This window comes from Seriola aureovittata, chromosome 20, assembly GCF_021018895.1.
Source record: "Seriola aureovittata isolate HTS-2021-v1 ecotype China chromosome 20, ASM2101889v1, whole genome shotgun sequence".
Taxonomy (NCBI): Eukaryota; Metazoa; Chordata; class Actinopteri; order Carangiformes; family Carangidae; genus Seriola; species Seriola aureovittata.
Window position 1 is genome coordinate 10,556,853 of NC_079383.1, and position 14,531 is coordinate 10,571,383.

Consider the following 14,531-nt stretch of genomic DNA (forward strand, 5'->3'; position numbering starts at 1 on the left):
TTGAACCCCCTCACTCAAACAGTTGTAACTGGTTGACAATTAAAGAGGTACACATGGGAGAGAATTGTCTGGAGCCTTGAGAAAGAGAATAATTTCATTGCGCAGAAAAATGTAACAATACTGGCTGTGAAGGTGTAGACTGAAGATAAGCTTATTACACCTACCCTCTCTACGTATCGTTACATGAATCAGCAACCCTCTCATTATTAGCCAATGTATAGTCAGAGAAAACAGGAAGAAGGAGAAGCAAAAACAGAAAGAAAATTTTCACCACTAAGATTAGAGACTACACTATTAAAAAAAATTAAAACTGAACATGATGCAAGATAAGGAGTTCCAGCGTGTCATACATACGGAGACCAAAAGAAAGAAAAAATTAAAGTATTTAGGAAAAAAAAAATTCTTTATGTTCAGAGGGGGGTTGCTCATCTATGCTGTGTATTTTAAGCCTATTTCCAAGGTAAATGTATGAACAGATTATGCTACTAGATACTAGTATGTTACCTTCCACATCATCAGTCCTCCCATGATGAAGGGGTTGAAGACAGTCAGGAAACAATAAACCGATGCTGGGTCAAAACTATGTAAAAAGGAGAAGGAAACAGAGGTAATGACTGCAGATGACTTTACCAGAATTACCGGACTCTTAGTCATGCAAAGCACACATGCAAACACCTGTCTAGGGGATAGATTTCTTGATGATCCTTTAGTGTTTTACAGTAAAGATTGACATTCTGTACGTGGTACAAAGTAAAAAGATCTCACATAAAAAGGCACACACTACACAAAAGACTAGCTGTTCAAAACAATGCGAATAAAACCCAGACAGTATGAGTCACTGCTGTGTTTTCACAGATAACTAATTTTATACCAGACATTAACTTACCCATAACTGAACCAAAAAAAAAAAAAAGTACTTCCTTCCATTTTCTACAGAAACCACACACACACACATACGTACCTGTTAATGGAGGCTATGTTCCCTGTGCCAAAGAAAGCTGTTATTATAAAAAACACCTGAAGAGAATGTATGGTCAAGGAAATAGCTAAAGTAATGTTTAACTCATCAGTTCATTATTTGTAATTATAGCCAATGTTACTGCTGCTAATACTCTAACATGGATACAAAAAAATAAGATCTTCTGATGTCATCCAACTTCAGTTGTCGGATCTTGGCAATGTCAATGTTTGCAGAGAAATCAATAGTGGAGAGCTGAAAGAAAAAAAAAACAAAGAGAAGCATTCACACGCATGTATATGCACACCCAAACACATAATTATGATCTGAGACCTTACATACATTATGTAGAGCTTTATGTAAACTCACTTCACAGATCACACAATGTTATGTTGGAAGAAAATGTGGTTGTTGCTGTTGTATATTCCTGATAACAATGGCCACTTTGAATCACAGGTTGTAAGTAAGTAACCAGTTTGTGTATAAAGTAGCAATGGGTGAGATTTAAATTTGATACAAGAAATTTGCCTCTTATTTTGTCATGTCATTTACGCTGCTCTACAAAGTTTGGAAACATACGCATAACTGTTCTACCTCTTGTCTGCCAGAGACACCCTGAGCAAGCATAGCTTCCTGTTCAATGTTGATCCACACAAACATCAACCAAGATAACACAGGGGGGAACAAGGCCTCTGACCTAGGTAGGAGAGGGTATACTCATTAGACATTTTTTTTTTAGCTTTGCTGTGATGATAAAACTCAACCGCGACATGATTTGAAGTGTTGGGGCAGCAGCATGATGTGTGTGTGTGTGTGTGTACTATCATGTCTTACCCAGTGCTGAGCAGTAGGTATGTGGCTGTGAGAGAGAGGAATATGCTAAGGAGGCGATGGAAAAGACGTGTAGAGCTCAACAATGGAACCAGCATAGAAGATCCTGAGAAAAGAGAAGACAAAGGAAATGTGTGCTGGGACTGAAAGATATAACGGCATACAGGCTTTGGCATTTTAACTGACTACAATTATTTGACTTATATCTTAAAATCTGATCAGTATTTAAAAACTGAACATAAATGATATATAAATATGATATAACGTGAGTATATTTGATGTAATCTCCCCACAAAATCCCCAGGAAGGTATTGAATTTGGATAAATCTCATGTACCTTGTGCTCACGCACACCCACCTACCTAATGTGGTCCAGCTGATGATCTGATTAACAAGCGGCAGGCCCTGTTTTTGCTGCAGACTGGAGTGTGTGAGGGATGGCACGTATGCACACACTGCCACATGGAGCATCTGTTGCGTTTGACAGATAATCATTTATTTTTAGAAAATTCAGTAATACAACCACACACACACACACAAAACAGCATGTACTGTGGTCACCTGGGTAACAAACTGCTGTCTGTCACTGAGGTGCAGTGGTGTTCTCTGTCGTGAGGACCAGAGGTAACAAAGTGAAGTGAAGAGAGTGAGTAGACCTGCACAGGTACTGAGCAAACACACAAAACATGTTACTGTATTATTATACACATATTCATAACATACAGCTTAATTTGACATACTTATGTTGCATAAAGATCCAGTAATATTTCTCCTGTGTCAATTTATTGAGGTGATTTGGTCATACCCTGTTATAATTTTACAAAATTTATAATGGTTCAAAGCAAAGTCTAACTTAAAGCTGACAGAATAAGTTATTGGAGTATGCACACATTTGCCACATTGGTGGTGATATACATATATTGTATATGCATATATATATATATATATATATATATATATATATATATATATATATATATAAATGGGACAAAATATTTGGATTATTATAGTGATATTGATTACAACTATGTTGCCCATCCCTATCTGAATTCGATCATCGATCAACTGAATGACCTGAATCTGGCTTTTGAGTTTTTGTAAACTTTCTGAGAAAGTGAAGCCAACAGAGGAAGCACTCACACCAGATGTATGTTGGGCTCTCTACCCACAACAGGCATGAGCGGGAAAAGAGACAAAAATAGGCAGCCGAGAAACCAGCTCAATGAACGGAACTACACGGGGACAGAGACAATAAGTTCATAGTTAGAGGCTGGATGTCAGTTCATTATTTAACAAACCATGTGTTAATCTGACAGTAGAATGATGATAAATCCATGACATGAGCAAGTTACACAACAAACCACTTTGTTTCATTCATTCGTCACTTAACAATTTAATCAATTTATTCATATGATTGTGATGATCAATTTTTTTGTGGCCTGCTTATGGATACTGACAGATGTTTCAACAAAATTACTGAAACTCCTAAAATGCATTTAAAGACAAATGGAGCTACCTAGACAAGAATTAAAAGATAAATGATTTCAGGACTGGGGCATAGAATAAGTGATTAAGTGCCAAGTCATATAACGACCTTTATGAATATAAAATTAAGAAAATTTTGAAATAATGAAATAGGTTTAACCATTAATGAAATGATACAAAAAGATCAGAATGGTGTGTATTTAAGGAATCAATTTGAATCAATTTGATTATTTCTATTTCATTATCCACTAATTAAGGTTATTACATATTTGTGTCACGTAGACTCAGATTTAGTCAGTGTCCTTTTTCATTCCCAATCAATATGCGGTATTTTATGTTTTATATGTATTTTAACGTGGTGTGTTTGTATGGCTGCCATCTTGGCCATGTCTCTCTTGAAAAAGATTTGTTATCTCAATGGGACTTCCTAGTATAATAGAAACTAAAATAAAAATAAAAATAAATAAATAAAAAGGTGATTGATTAAAAGATAATTTGTCCAGGAAGTAGCTAGAAATCTATCAATCGAATCTTATACGTTTAGGAAAATTTGCTGCCGTGTTTACAGGAAACTCCATCACCTATTTCCAAATTTCCTGGAGACACATCATTTGCCATCACCTTTCAACTATGGATATCAAAATATTCAAATACCATAACATTTCCTGGTGTGCGTGTACTTGTCAAGTTTTTATTTATTTTACATTATCTCAAAGTGTGTATTACTCATTCTCGAACCGTTGGAGTCATGACTTGTGACAAAGTTACCTTGGCCTTGCCAAAAAGTCCCGACAGGAAGGGCCAGATAGAGAGCAAAGTCAGGCCCACAGTCAGCATGGTGCGATAGAAGAAACTCACCACCTGGGGGCAGCAAAGGTGAACTGTCATCCACAAGACAAAGTAACCTCATACTATACATTGTGAGCCCTATACATTGTGATGTATACTGTATTTGGAAGTCAGCTGAAGGCTTATAAGTAATGCTGTATACCAAAAATATGCCTCTAAATATACATTAAAAGACATTAAAGACACCTACCAGTAGCTCGATTCCAAATGCCACCAGCACAAAATAGCCAAAACATTTCCACAGTGGAAGAGAGGGAGCAGACTGAATCAAATCTGTTAGAGTTCCAGACCTAAAATGGATCATTAATGAGATTATTCTTCCTGTGATAACACAGAGAAAAGAAAGAAAACTGAAAATATCATCCTTTCATCCATTTACACAGGAGAACCATGAATGGATACAACACCAAAGGATCAAGGATGTAATTAACATCTCACTACAGCTGTGCAGGACATGCATGAACAAGTATGTGTGTGCTAAATTAGAGCCACCATAAAAGTGCTATATTCATTGATTGCTGTGATCTCCATTGATGTGTTTTGATATTTGCTGACATCCTGAATGTGAGTGTGGTGTTTGCTCCATCGCTCTCTGAGAACATACAGGCACAACACACATATATGATTAGATTATAATGTATATGCACAGATGTTTCTTGAATTTGTGAATGACTCACTCTTTAAGGACAGAGTACCATACAGGGACAGGCAGCAGGCAGTAAATGTAGTAGGTAGCAGGGCTCCTTTGGATAAGCAGGAACACAGTGATCACCACTGTCACACACATACACAGCCTCGCCAGGGTATGGCTGGGAGTCTGCAAGTGTAAACACACAGGAACATTACCAATATATAACTTAACAAGACATTAAATAAAGTATGTTTTGGTGGAAGAAATCCTAAATGGAAAAGAAACAGGGAATATAGTGTATGCCCTGACCTGTTTGAGGACACTGGGATGTCTGTTGAGGCTGGCATGAGTCTTCAGTATGACTAAAACAACATATGAGGTCCAGCCTACAAATCCCAGCACCACACTGCAACCCAGGAAGAACCTGTCATAGGTATGGTAGTAAACCAGGCCGTCCAGGGAACGGGATATCAGAGACTGGCACAGAGAGATCTGATGAGAAACAGACGAGGGGAAACGAAAGGTGATGCTTTAGCAAAAGCATAGAGAAATTGGAAAGATTGTTCAGCAAGTAATGTAAAGTCACAAAAAAGAAACTAGGGAGGAAAGTGATCATTCAAAACCCAAAAAAGGCAGACATACTGTACATGTAGCTTTGTTAATGAAGACAGCATTCACCACTGCTTAGCTGGTTCCAGTGGTGTCGGTCACAAACAATGACTTCTTAACCCAACTTCTTACTCTAATATCAGCTGAGTATTACACTCAAGCACAGCTCAAGTGTGTTGTTTGTAATATGTTATACGTAAACAGCAGGTTTAAACACTTGCACAGCTTAATGCATCAAATTCAATTCAATTCAGCATCTACAGCTGCTAATTCACCTACAGTCTAAGACAAGACTGTCTTTTCCCTGATACTTACAGCATCTTCATACTTCTGCAGCTGAATCAGTATTCTGGCCTTGCGGATGAATTCTGCTTGTTTTGACTCAGTCAGTAGTCTGGGAAAAGAAAGAAGCAAAGCAATAAAGATGAGTGCGTGAAATTGCATTTAAATGTGGTCTTACAGTAAATACGATGACTAGTGCGCATCACTTACCTTCATACTTACGCAACACAAAGGGTAATATAAACAATGCATCGTCCGGCTTAATATTTGCATAGGCCAGCAATACAATATTTTCTCAGTTACTGCCATTGGGTTAATATTCTTTCTCATATGGATTTTTAATCTACTCTCCCCACACCTCGTACATCATATAAAAGGAGCCTGATATGAGCTCTTGGTAAACATTGTTGTGATGAAAAGTAAATTCACATTATTAACTCACTTCCTGTTAGAACAAGTAATGAATTCACTTATTATACTTACTGGTATGGGGTGAAGAGAAAAGACAAGGTTGTCTCCTTTTTTTGGGTCATTTTCATCTTTAAAAAAAAAAAAAATAGACAAATATAGCTCAATCACCAATCACCATAGTTTTAAATAATTGAATTATGGTGTCAACATAATTTATAACTTAAAGTGGCATGGTGTATAGAGCTAGGAAGTTACCAAAAGTTAATGATCAGCATGTCAGTAATAGCAGAGATGCGTGTTGTCATACCTTGAACTGCTCTAGTACTTGAATAGCATTGGTGTACATGCTCTCTGCCTTGAACAGGTCACTGTTGTTGAGATAGAGAAGAGGTAACACACCCTGAGGAAACACAAATACACATAAAGATGAACATAAAGTCATTAAAAACTCTGGAGGAAGATTTATAGAAAATATTGTTAAGTAAACAAATGTCACCGAAATATACAAAATCAATTTTTGACAACTTGGGTAATGCATGGAACAGTTATATATAATTTTATAAATTAAATAAATAGAATGTATTACTTTGCATAGATTTTCTCTGAACTTACAACTGAGTTGACAGGAATGGGAACACCAATGAGAGAAGCCATGAGGGGAGCAATGTCAGCCTGCAGAAAACAACAATAAAAAGATTTCACTTTACCTGTTCTTCTGTTCTGTTCACTGTTTTTCATACACTGTACATTTAGCGACACTGATTAATGTTACTGTAGTGTCAGGCACTGGGTCTTACCTGGCTGACATCAACCCTACGGAGGTGCTCCAGTTTCCAATCTGAGAGAAACAGTAGGGATTAAAATCAAGAAAGAATGTAGACCCAATAAAGTGCTGCATATACATTTTTTTAAAAGAGGACCTTTGATTTTTTTTTTTTTTTTTTTTTTTTTTTTATTAAAACAAAATAAAATACAAAATGTCATTCTGCCATATATATTGCACAAAATTAATAACTCTTTGTGGGTGTAGGAGAACCTGGGTCCCAAAGACAAGGTAAAACACCTGCTTACAAGACAGTTAAACAAGCAGCTGTGAGCAAAGTGCAAGTGGTTATTACCTTGTAGGTATCCATCATCATACGGTTGGGATTCAGTGACTCTCTGGGCACTATGAACTCCAGCTCCCCACACCACTAAAGGGGTGAGTGTCTCAGAAGGATGGCCTGCACCGTGGGAACCTGGAGATGCATGCAAGAAAGAAAACAAGCACAAATGCAAATATTCACACACTTACTATATAGACTCCAATGAATTCACATTGTGATTAATAGATCAGCTTCATCTTTTTCAACTTGCAGATGGTAAAACTGCACACATATACAAACAAGAGTCTTACCCCAGTTTGTCATGCCATGATCAGAGGTGAACACATAAGCTGTTCTGCCATCATAACCAAAGAAGTCTTCTACTTGAGACACCATCTCAGCTACACCAGTGTCTACTAGACCAATATTTTCTAGGTACTCCCTAAAGACAAATACACAACAGACAAATACAAGACATCATCACTTAATTGAATGCTGGAAAAATATGTTAATTTCATTTGATGTTATGTAGAGTGCAATCTAATTTAAATGGAAACAAGAAAGCTTAAAAACATGTCTCTTACTGTGACATTGGTCTGTGAGCATGGCCATTTGTGTCAATGCCCAGCAGATGCAGGAAGAAGACATTCTTATCCTCGAGAAGACTGGCCCTCAGACTTGAGTTAGACTTTGCTGATTGAAAGAATGACTGAAGAAAGAAAAAGAAAAATTAATATAGTTGGATGGTACCAAACCAATATATGTATGTATACATATTATTGTACATTAACCAGTATTTTCGAATAAAGCTTATAGCAACTGTGCTATAATCTACTCCAAATGGCCTCACATTTTCCAAAGGGTTTGCTACATGAAAATGTATCATTTGTCCACAAATAACATAAACATGACAAACTGCCAACCTTGCTACATTAAGTGATAATGAAGATGAAAGTGGAACATGAACTTTACACAGGCCAATACTGGCTTAGTTCCTGTAAAAGCCACAAATTCATATTTTTATTGGCAGGTTAAAAATCTGTTCATTGGTGTTAAATAAAGACACTGAACAAGGTATGTAGGTTGAAGTGAGTTGAGTTCACAGCCTACAATGCTTCCTGTTCAGACTGCTTCTTTTTTAAAACAAAAAAGTGTTTAATCCAGTAATAGTTTAAGCCTAAAGAAACTATTTCTAAACCAAAATGTGCAAAAACAATTATTACTTGATAAATTAATTTAAATTTTAATTTCAATTATCATTAGTATTTCTACTACAATACTTTGACTTGAGTGAACACCCAGGTGTCCAGCCTGGAGGCATCTGTGGAGGCAAAGTCCTCCTCCTCTGCTGGGTATGTGTAGGTGTAAACATGGTCTCCACTGGCACCTGCAAGAGAGATGTAAGGACATGAGATCTAACAGAAGGATTTTTTAAGTGTTGTCCTGAAATATCTAAATATAAATAAGTAATGCGAAATAAACTTAATGTACATATACAAATGTGTCACCATATTTGAATTTTGATTTTGATACAGACTTTATCTGTGACATTTTGTTTATATTGATTATTTTTATGCGTGTGTTTGCATTTTCTGTGTGAGTGTGAGTGCTTGTGTACCTTTGGCAAACATAGGCAGAATATCAGGGCTGCCCCAAGACCAGGTGTGTCTGCTCTCATTAAACACTGAGTCAAACTCTACAGGATTCTCCTTCCAGCCTGAAAACACACACACACAAAAAAAAAATCAATGGCCTTGCAGTCACAACCAGACACAACAATAGTGACCCACACAGATGCATACAGAAGTATACAATATGAGAACAAAACACTCCCACTCATTAATCTTTCACATAGATTTTTCTGTATCGGAATCATCAACATGCACAAATGCACACCTACCTTTAGCAACAGCACTAACATCCTCATAGAAGCCAGCAATGAGAGCAACATGACCAGGCCGAGACTCAGTGGGTACACGTGTGTGTGACACACCCCAGGTGCCCCTCTCCTCTATCACACTCCTGATATTTGAAAAAACACAGATGTGCATACACAAACAACAGTTACCCAGTATGATGGTAACATATACACCCCAAAAAAACTAACTGCAAATATACATACTGCTTCCACCACTGGACTAATTAACACACATCCAAATACACCGCACTGAAGCTTATATATGTTTCCCAACCTCAGATATGGGGCCCTGGATGAGCCATCAGGGTGTAAGGTGAAGAAACTGTCTGCCCTGAGACCATCGGCTACCACTAACACCAGTCTGGAAGCAGGGGGTGCCAGCGATGTAGCCTGGGGTGTCATGCCATGGACTAAGGGTGAGGTGAAGTAGATGTCAAAGATAGAAAGGAAGAAGATCACGTGGACTGTCAGACCAACCAGGAAGAAGGTGATCATCCTCATTTTGAGTGTCAACACCACGCTGAACCTGTAGAACAACCAGGTTTGAGTTAATTGAAACAGAGGAAGAAAGACTTCATGTATCTGGGGGTGAAACAAGGTCGGAACAAGAAGAGAGAAATAAAGACGTTATAAATAAAAATGATGCAGGAAAATATGAAGTTATACAGTCTAACTTTACTTTTAGGACAAATAGTTTGGTTCAAAGACAGAAGGAGGTAGTAGAAAGTTTCAGCATAATATAGACTGGTTAAGACAAAGTATGTGCCATGCAGAGACTGCTTAAGTAATAATCCCTCTGTCCCCATATGCCACTAGTCATTGTGCAACAATGATTATATGATATATAAATAATAATAGTTCTTTCTGAACATTCCAATGGTAACCATTGAGCCAGCAGACTAACAGTAATTAAATGTTTACAGTAGTGTGAATCAGAAAATGAGTTGGTTCTTTAGACCATGAAAATAGTCTTACCTGTATGTAACGTCAGCAGAAACCGACAATGAAACCTGACGACATTGGCTTGTTGATGAATGAATGGAAGAGTATCTACTACCGTTTAAACATTTCACCTGTTAGGCACACTAATTAAGCTTCCATTTATCTTCGTAAATGACCAGTTATATATAAACGGAGATCCCGGCAGATTAGGGCCTTGTTGTACGAAACAAGATCAACGTAATCTGTAAGTGCGTGCTTTTACAAAACCAACTGTCCGTCTTTTAAGAAGATTAGTTCAAGAAATTCAGGTACCATGCGCATTCACTTCCTTGTTGTGACTGACGTTTGACGTTAACGTGTATACTTTGCAGCTGAATTGTGGGTACTGTAGTTAAGATGTTTATTTCCCAGAGAGCTTTGTTTTATATTTGCCCTCTCTCAAATCTTTTATTATATAATAATTTCCGTTAGAGTGCAGTCTCACTGGAAACTGTAATTTTCGCAGCTTGTTGTTCTTTGACAATACATTAGCTAACGAAGGCTGTGTGTTGTCAAATGTGCCCTGCCCAGTTTTCCTTTCTGTATCCAGTATCCAATCATTTTGTTGTATCCCATGAAAAAGGCGGGCATTTGGACAACGTTGGTAAAATTCGACCAATCAGAGCTTCGCATTCTTTCCTGTTGTCAAAGCTACTATCAAACCTTTGCTAGCTTAATATCCATTCAGGAAGAAGCGGGTCTGATTAGCCTAGCTGACTTGGGTTGCTAAGAATCTTTATAGTGCAAAAATGGCGTCGGTCAACCCGTTTAATCTCAGTGATTCCGAGGAAGAGGCTGATCGGCGCCCTAATGAAACAGTTGACACAGAGAGAAGCCCGAGTGACGGAGCGCCAGGGCCGCCGCCAGGCAATCCTTTTTCCCCGTCTGCGGACGCTGAACCTCCGACGCTCCTGCTGTCTGGCAACCGGACGAGCCCCAGCGGTGAGGGCATCTCGGTCTCGGCCGCGGCCACGTCCGCTATGGCAGGCAGCGCCGAGACACGAGTATCAGTGGATGTCATTGCTGCTCAGCTATTACGGGACCAATACATTCTCACGGCCCTGGAGTTTCACACCGAACTGCTCGAAGCAGGCAGAGAGCTCCCAAGGCTGAGGGATTATTTCTCCAACCCTGGCAACTTCGAGCGACAGAGCGGCACTCCGCCTGCCAAAGACCAGGTCCTCGGACCTGGAGGACCACTGAGTAAGTAGCTGCTCCCAGGGCCAGTCACATAACATTAGCTGTCAGCTAGCTCTGTCTTTAATGCTGCATTATACTAAGTTAGCCCACCAGCTAACTAACATTAGCTTCAAACATTGGATTTAGAAACCAATCGATCAAGAGATGTCCGCTTGCTGCACCTGCCCTCCCGGTGTAGGACACAGTCAACAAGCGGGTTTTGTGGGTCAGCTGTGTTGGCTGACATACACACTAGAGCATCACAGAATCATACAAATGTGATTAAACTGTGATACGGTATGTAGTTGGTGGCAAAAGATGAAGTGTGAAGATGGATGCATGATATTATGACAGGCCTGTAGTGATAATTCTAGTATAATCCAGTCCTGTTGGAAAATGCGTGTTTCCCTTTTCTTTAGGCCACATGGAGGTCAGAGGTCAGGAACAACTATAGAGAAGGGCAAAGAGAGGTCATACAAAAAGTGAAGGCTTGTACAACGTGCCTCTCCAATGTTGTATTTAACTGTGGTCAAGCCAGTAAAGCAAATTTGAATTTGAGGAGAAGGCTGCAGTTGGTAAGTAGTGTGTAGTGTTTTGCTAAAGAGAACACAGTACGGCATTATACATCCTGAATTGCATTTGAACCTACATCATCTGGTTTAGGAGGACAGTGGCTTGTTAGTGGTTTTATTGCTCTGAACCTATTGTTCCTACCAAGCCAGGGAGATAGAATATTATTTTGGTTTGCTTGTTAAGGCTGTGAAACTGTAGCACCCCCATCCACTTACAGGCCTGCCTTTATGGAATAACCCTTAACATTATATGGTGGCTGAAAAATGTCTAGTCTCCTAAACAAACAGGCCATGCAAATGATAACCATGGTGACATCCCAAGCCTCAAGTAAATAAAGCCTGCCATGGAGCAGCAGGAGTAATTGTACCATGAAGTTCAACTCCCAATGTGGCAAAGAACAAGGGCTTGGCATTGGATATGAGTGGCAAACCTTTTCTTGTGGCCCCATTTCACTGAGGTGAGCAGAGCAAATCTATTCACACTGAACATAGACCTACAGTTATAGGGTGCTATAAAGCTCCCTCAGGTCTGAAAGCAGCAAATTGGTTACATTCAAAGACAGCTAGAAAGGAAAAAAAATATCACCATGAGGATATTTTGACTTACCATAGAGGACGGAGCTTCTGAAAGCCTTGTACATGTTTTAGTGGATTGACTGCTCATTTTTTTAAAAACTGGATCCTCTTTAGGACTCTTGGATTTTAATGGAAGTGACTCAGCCTGATATTCTCCACTGCAGCAATTGGATCAAGCCTGTCAAAATTATGTATCTTAAATCTAGGAGTGAATGGATAGGAAGGATCTCAGCCACCCAAATTGGGTGCATAGTGACACATCCACTCTATCTTTTGAACAATCTGAGAATCATAAGCAGGAAGCACTATAGGCTGTAAATTGAATTGACTTTAACCTACATCACTTGTGTCCTTATTTAACACAAATGAACAGATTTTTTATCTATTCTTTATCTATTCAGATATTAACCTTCATTCTTTAACCTGCCACTGAAAAACAATCTACTTATTTTTTCAAATAAGAAAATAAATGATGCCTTTAGTATTGACAAAATTGACAGTAGTATGTGCTGTCACAATCATGGGAGAGTATTTGGAAGATGTTTCCTGGCGCAATGTTTGGCTGGACCACAACAGCATGGCCAGCCCTATGAGCACGAATGTTGCTGACTGACATTATAGTGATGAAGTTACGCCATTGGTCATCTGAATGCTGCAGTTTCCCCATTGGTTATTGCTCTTTCAAAATGACTTGGCGCAAATAAGCAGTGTATCAAATGTAGCACGTTTGTTGCTGGATGAATTAACTTTTAAGACCCCTTTAATGACTTAGAAAAAAACCCCACAAATCTAACCACTGGTTGGACATACCGCAGCTAATTTCTGTAGAAGAGTCTCCTGTATTGCCCCAAGAGTGCAACATCGAGCTTTCCTTCGACAGGCACACCTCACTATAGGCACTTTTATACAGAGATCAGCTATATGGTCGTTAAGAAAACCCCCTCATTATGGTGCCCTTGCTTGTTTACATTGAACCAAACAAAGCCGGTATAATGCTGCTCCAGTGTGTGATTTTTATGATGATGTGGAACACAGCAGCATCGACGTCCTGTCCCGCCAAGCCGGCTCTCCTGTTTACACTGTTGAGGTGTAGCAACAATGCCCCCCCTTTCTGTGTTTGTACCTTTTACACAGAACGGCAAGGCGGAATAAAGGTGCAACATTGCTACTTTGAACAGGATGTGTAAAAGGGGCTTATGCCTCTCATTCAATTGGCCACACGTCAGCTGACATGAATGAGCTTCTAACTTCATCTCTGAGTGATGATTTTACAAGTAAATATAGTGTGAATAAGATATGGTGATTTTGTCATACGATTTTGTGGTTTTATGACAATTCACTAGCTTGGAAATGGCTTCTGGCAAATGCGTAGCCTAAATGTGCTGCATTTCAGTCACTATTTCATACTATACTTGTTCAGTTGCCTAACAACAAAAACAGAAAACGTGAATGACAAAAGCTGTATTAAAATACTGTATGTGTGAGCACAGAGAGTAGGAGAGAAGCAAACATAAAAGGCTGAACCTGGCTGGCACTTGGCAGAATGCAAATAGCCTACAACACAACCCAGCCATATACTAGGTTTTAACCCAGTCTTGTTAGTAGATGTGCAGGTTACAGTATGTCATGGCAGTGGCACTGCGGTTGTAATTTCTTTTCTTGCAGGCTAAGCAACAAGTCCAGATAATGAATTTTCATTGTGTAAACATTTGGCAGTTTACCAGTTGAGAGAAACACAGCATTTAAATAAATGCTGAAGACAAGGATGTGGATGTTTGTAACCAGAAGCTTTCTATTCCCTCATTTAGATGCAGTAGCAATGGACAATGAACTGATGTCTTGGGATATTGTTAGTCCTGAGTGTGGGTCTAGGCAACTGGCCTGAGGCTAGCTTTAGGAAATAGCAGCCAGTCACATTCACTGCATCCATTGTCTGTCATTATGAAACCCTACCATGGACAGTTGAATACTTAGGTAGACTGACTTTCTATATATGACTACAGCAGCTACAGCATGTTAGTTGTAAAGTGGTGTGGTAATCTGGTGGTTGTATTATCATACAAACCCCCTAAAGGTTGGAGCAAGGTAACAGAATAAATGTTTAATGATGGTGTCTTCGAAAAGCATGACAGGACTAGACAACTGTCCTATAGTGAAACTGACAG

At 38.9% G+C, this 14,531-nt stretch overlaps 2 protein-coding genes across 7 annotated transcripts in view; one reads left to right on the forward strand and one right to left on the reverse strand.

The window, feature by feature from the left end:
- pign (phosphatidylinositol glycan anchor biosynthesis, class N) overlaps window positions 1-10,328 on the reverse strand; it is a 12,298-nt gene extending 1,970 nt beyond the window's left edge. Inside the window, exons 1-25 of the mRNA XM_056364004.1 lie at window positions 10,034-10,328; window positions 9,333-9,584; window positions 9,041-9,162; window positions 8,759-8,857; window positions 8,421-8,527; window positions 7,725-7,849; window positions 7,452-7,582; window positions 7,174-7,293; window positions 6,853-6,893; window positions 6,668-6,727; window positions 6,363-6,455; window positions 6,128-6,183; window positions 5,678-5,756; window positions 5,063-5,245; window positions 4,800-4,939; window positions 4,313-4,412; window positions 4,042-4,134; window positions 2,929-3,020; window positions 2,350-2,455; window positions 2,151-2,259; window positions 1,793-1,895; window positions 1,553-1,655; window positions 1,127-1,213; window positions 962-1,017; window positions 505-580 (exon numbers count right to left, since the gene is read on the reverse strand). Coding sequence (XP_056219979.1) covers window positions 505-580; window positions 962-1,017; window positions 1,127-1,213; window positions 1,553-1,655; window positions 1,793-1,895; window positions 2,151-2,259; window positions 2,350-2,455; window positions 2,929-3,020; window positions 4,042-4,134; window positions 4,313-4,412; window positions 4,800-4,939; window positions 5,063-5,245; window positions 5,678-5,756; window positions 6,128-6,183; window positions 6,363-6,455; window positions 6,668-6,727; window positions 6,853-6,893; window positions 7,174-7,293; window positions 7,452-7,582; window positions 7,725-7,849; window positions 8,421-8,527; window positions 8,759-8,857; window positions 9,041-9,162; window positions 9,333-9,559 — 2,508 coding nt within the window. The 5' untranslated portion in view covers window positions 9,560-9,584; window positions 10,034-10,328. The remainder of the gene's footprint in view (window positions 1-504; window positions 581-961; window positions 1,018-1,126; window positions 1,214-1,552; window positions 1,656-1,792; window positions 1,896-2,150; window positions 2,260-2,349; window positions 2,456-2,928; window positions 3,021-4,041; window positions 4,135-4,312; window positions 4,413-4,799; window positions 4,940-5,062; window positions 5,246-5,677; window positions 5,757-6,127; window positions 6,184-6,362; window positions 6,456-6,667; window positions 6,728-6,852; window positions 6,894-7,173; window positions 7,294-7,451; window positions 7,583-7,724; window positions 7,850-8,420; window positions 8,528-8,758; window positions 8,858-9,040; window positions 9,163-9,332; window positions 9,585-10,033) is intronic.
- A 351-nt stretch (window positions 10,329-10,679) lies between these two features.
- The window catches only part of relch (RAB11 binding and LisH domain, coiled-coil and HEAT repeat containing), a 36,988-nt gene continuing 33,136 nt past the window's right edge, over window positions 10,680-14,531 (forward strand). For all 6 annotated transcript variants that reach the window (XM_056363997.1, XM_056363998.1, XM_056364000.1 and 3 more), the window contains exon 1: window positions 10,680-11,242. In XM_056363997.1, the coding sequence (XP_056219972.1) occupies window positions 10,789-11,242 (454 nt within the window). In that variant the 5' untranslated portion in view covers window positions 10,680-10,788. The remainder of the gene's footprint in view (window positions 11,243-14,531) is intronic.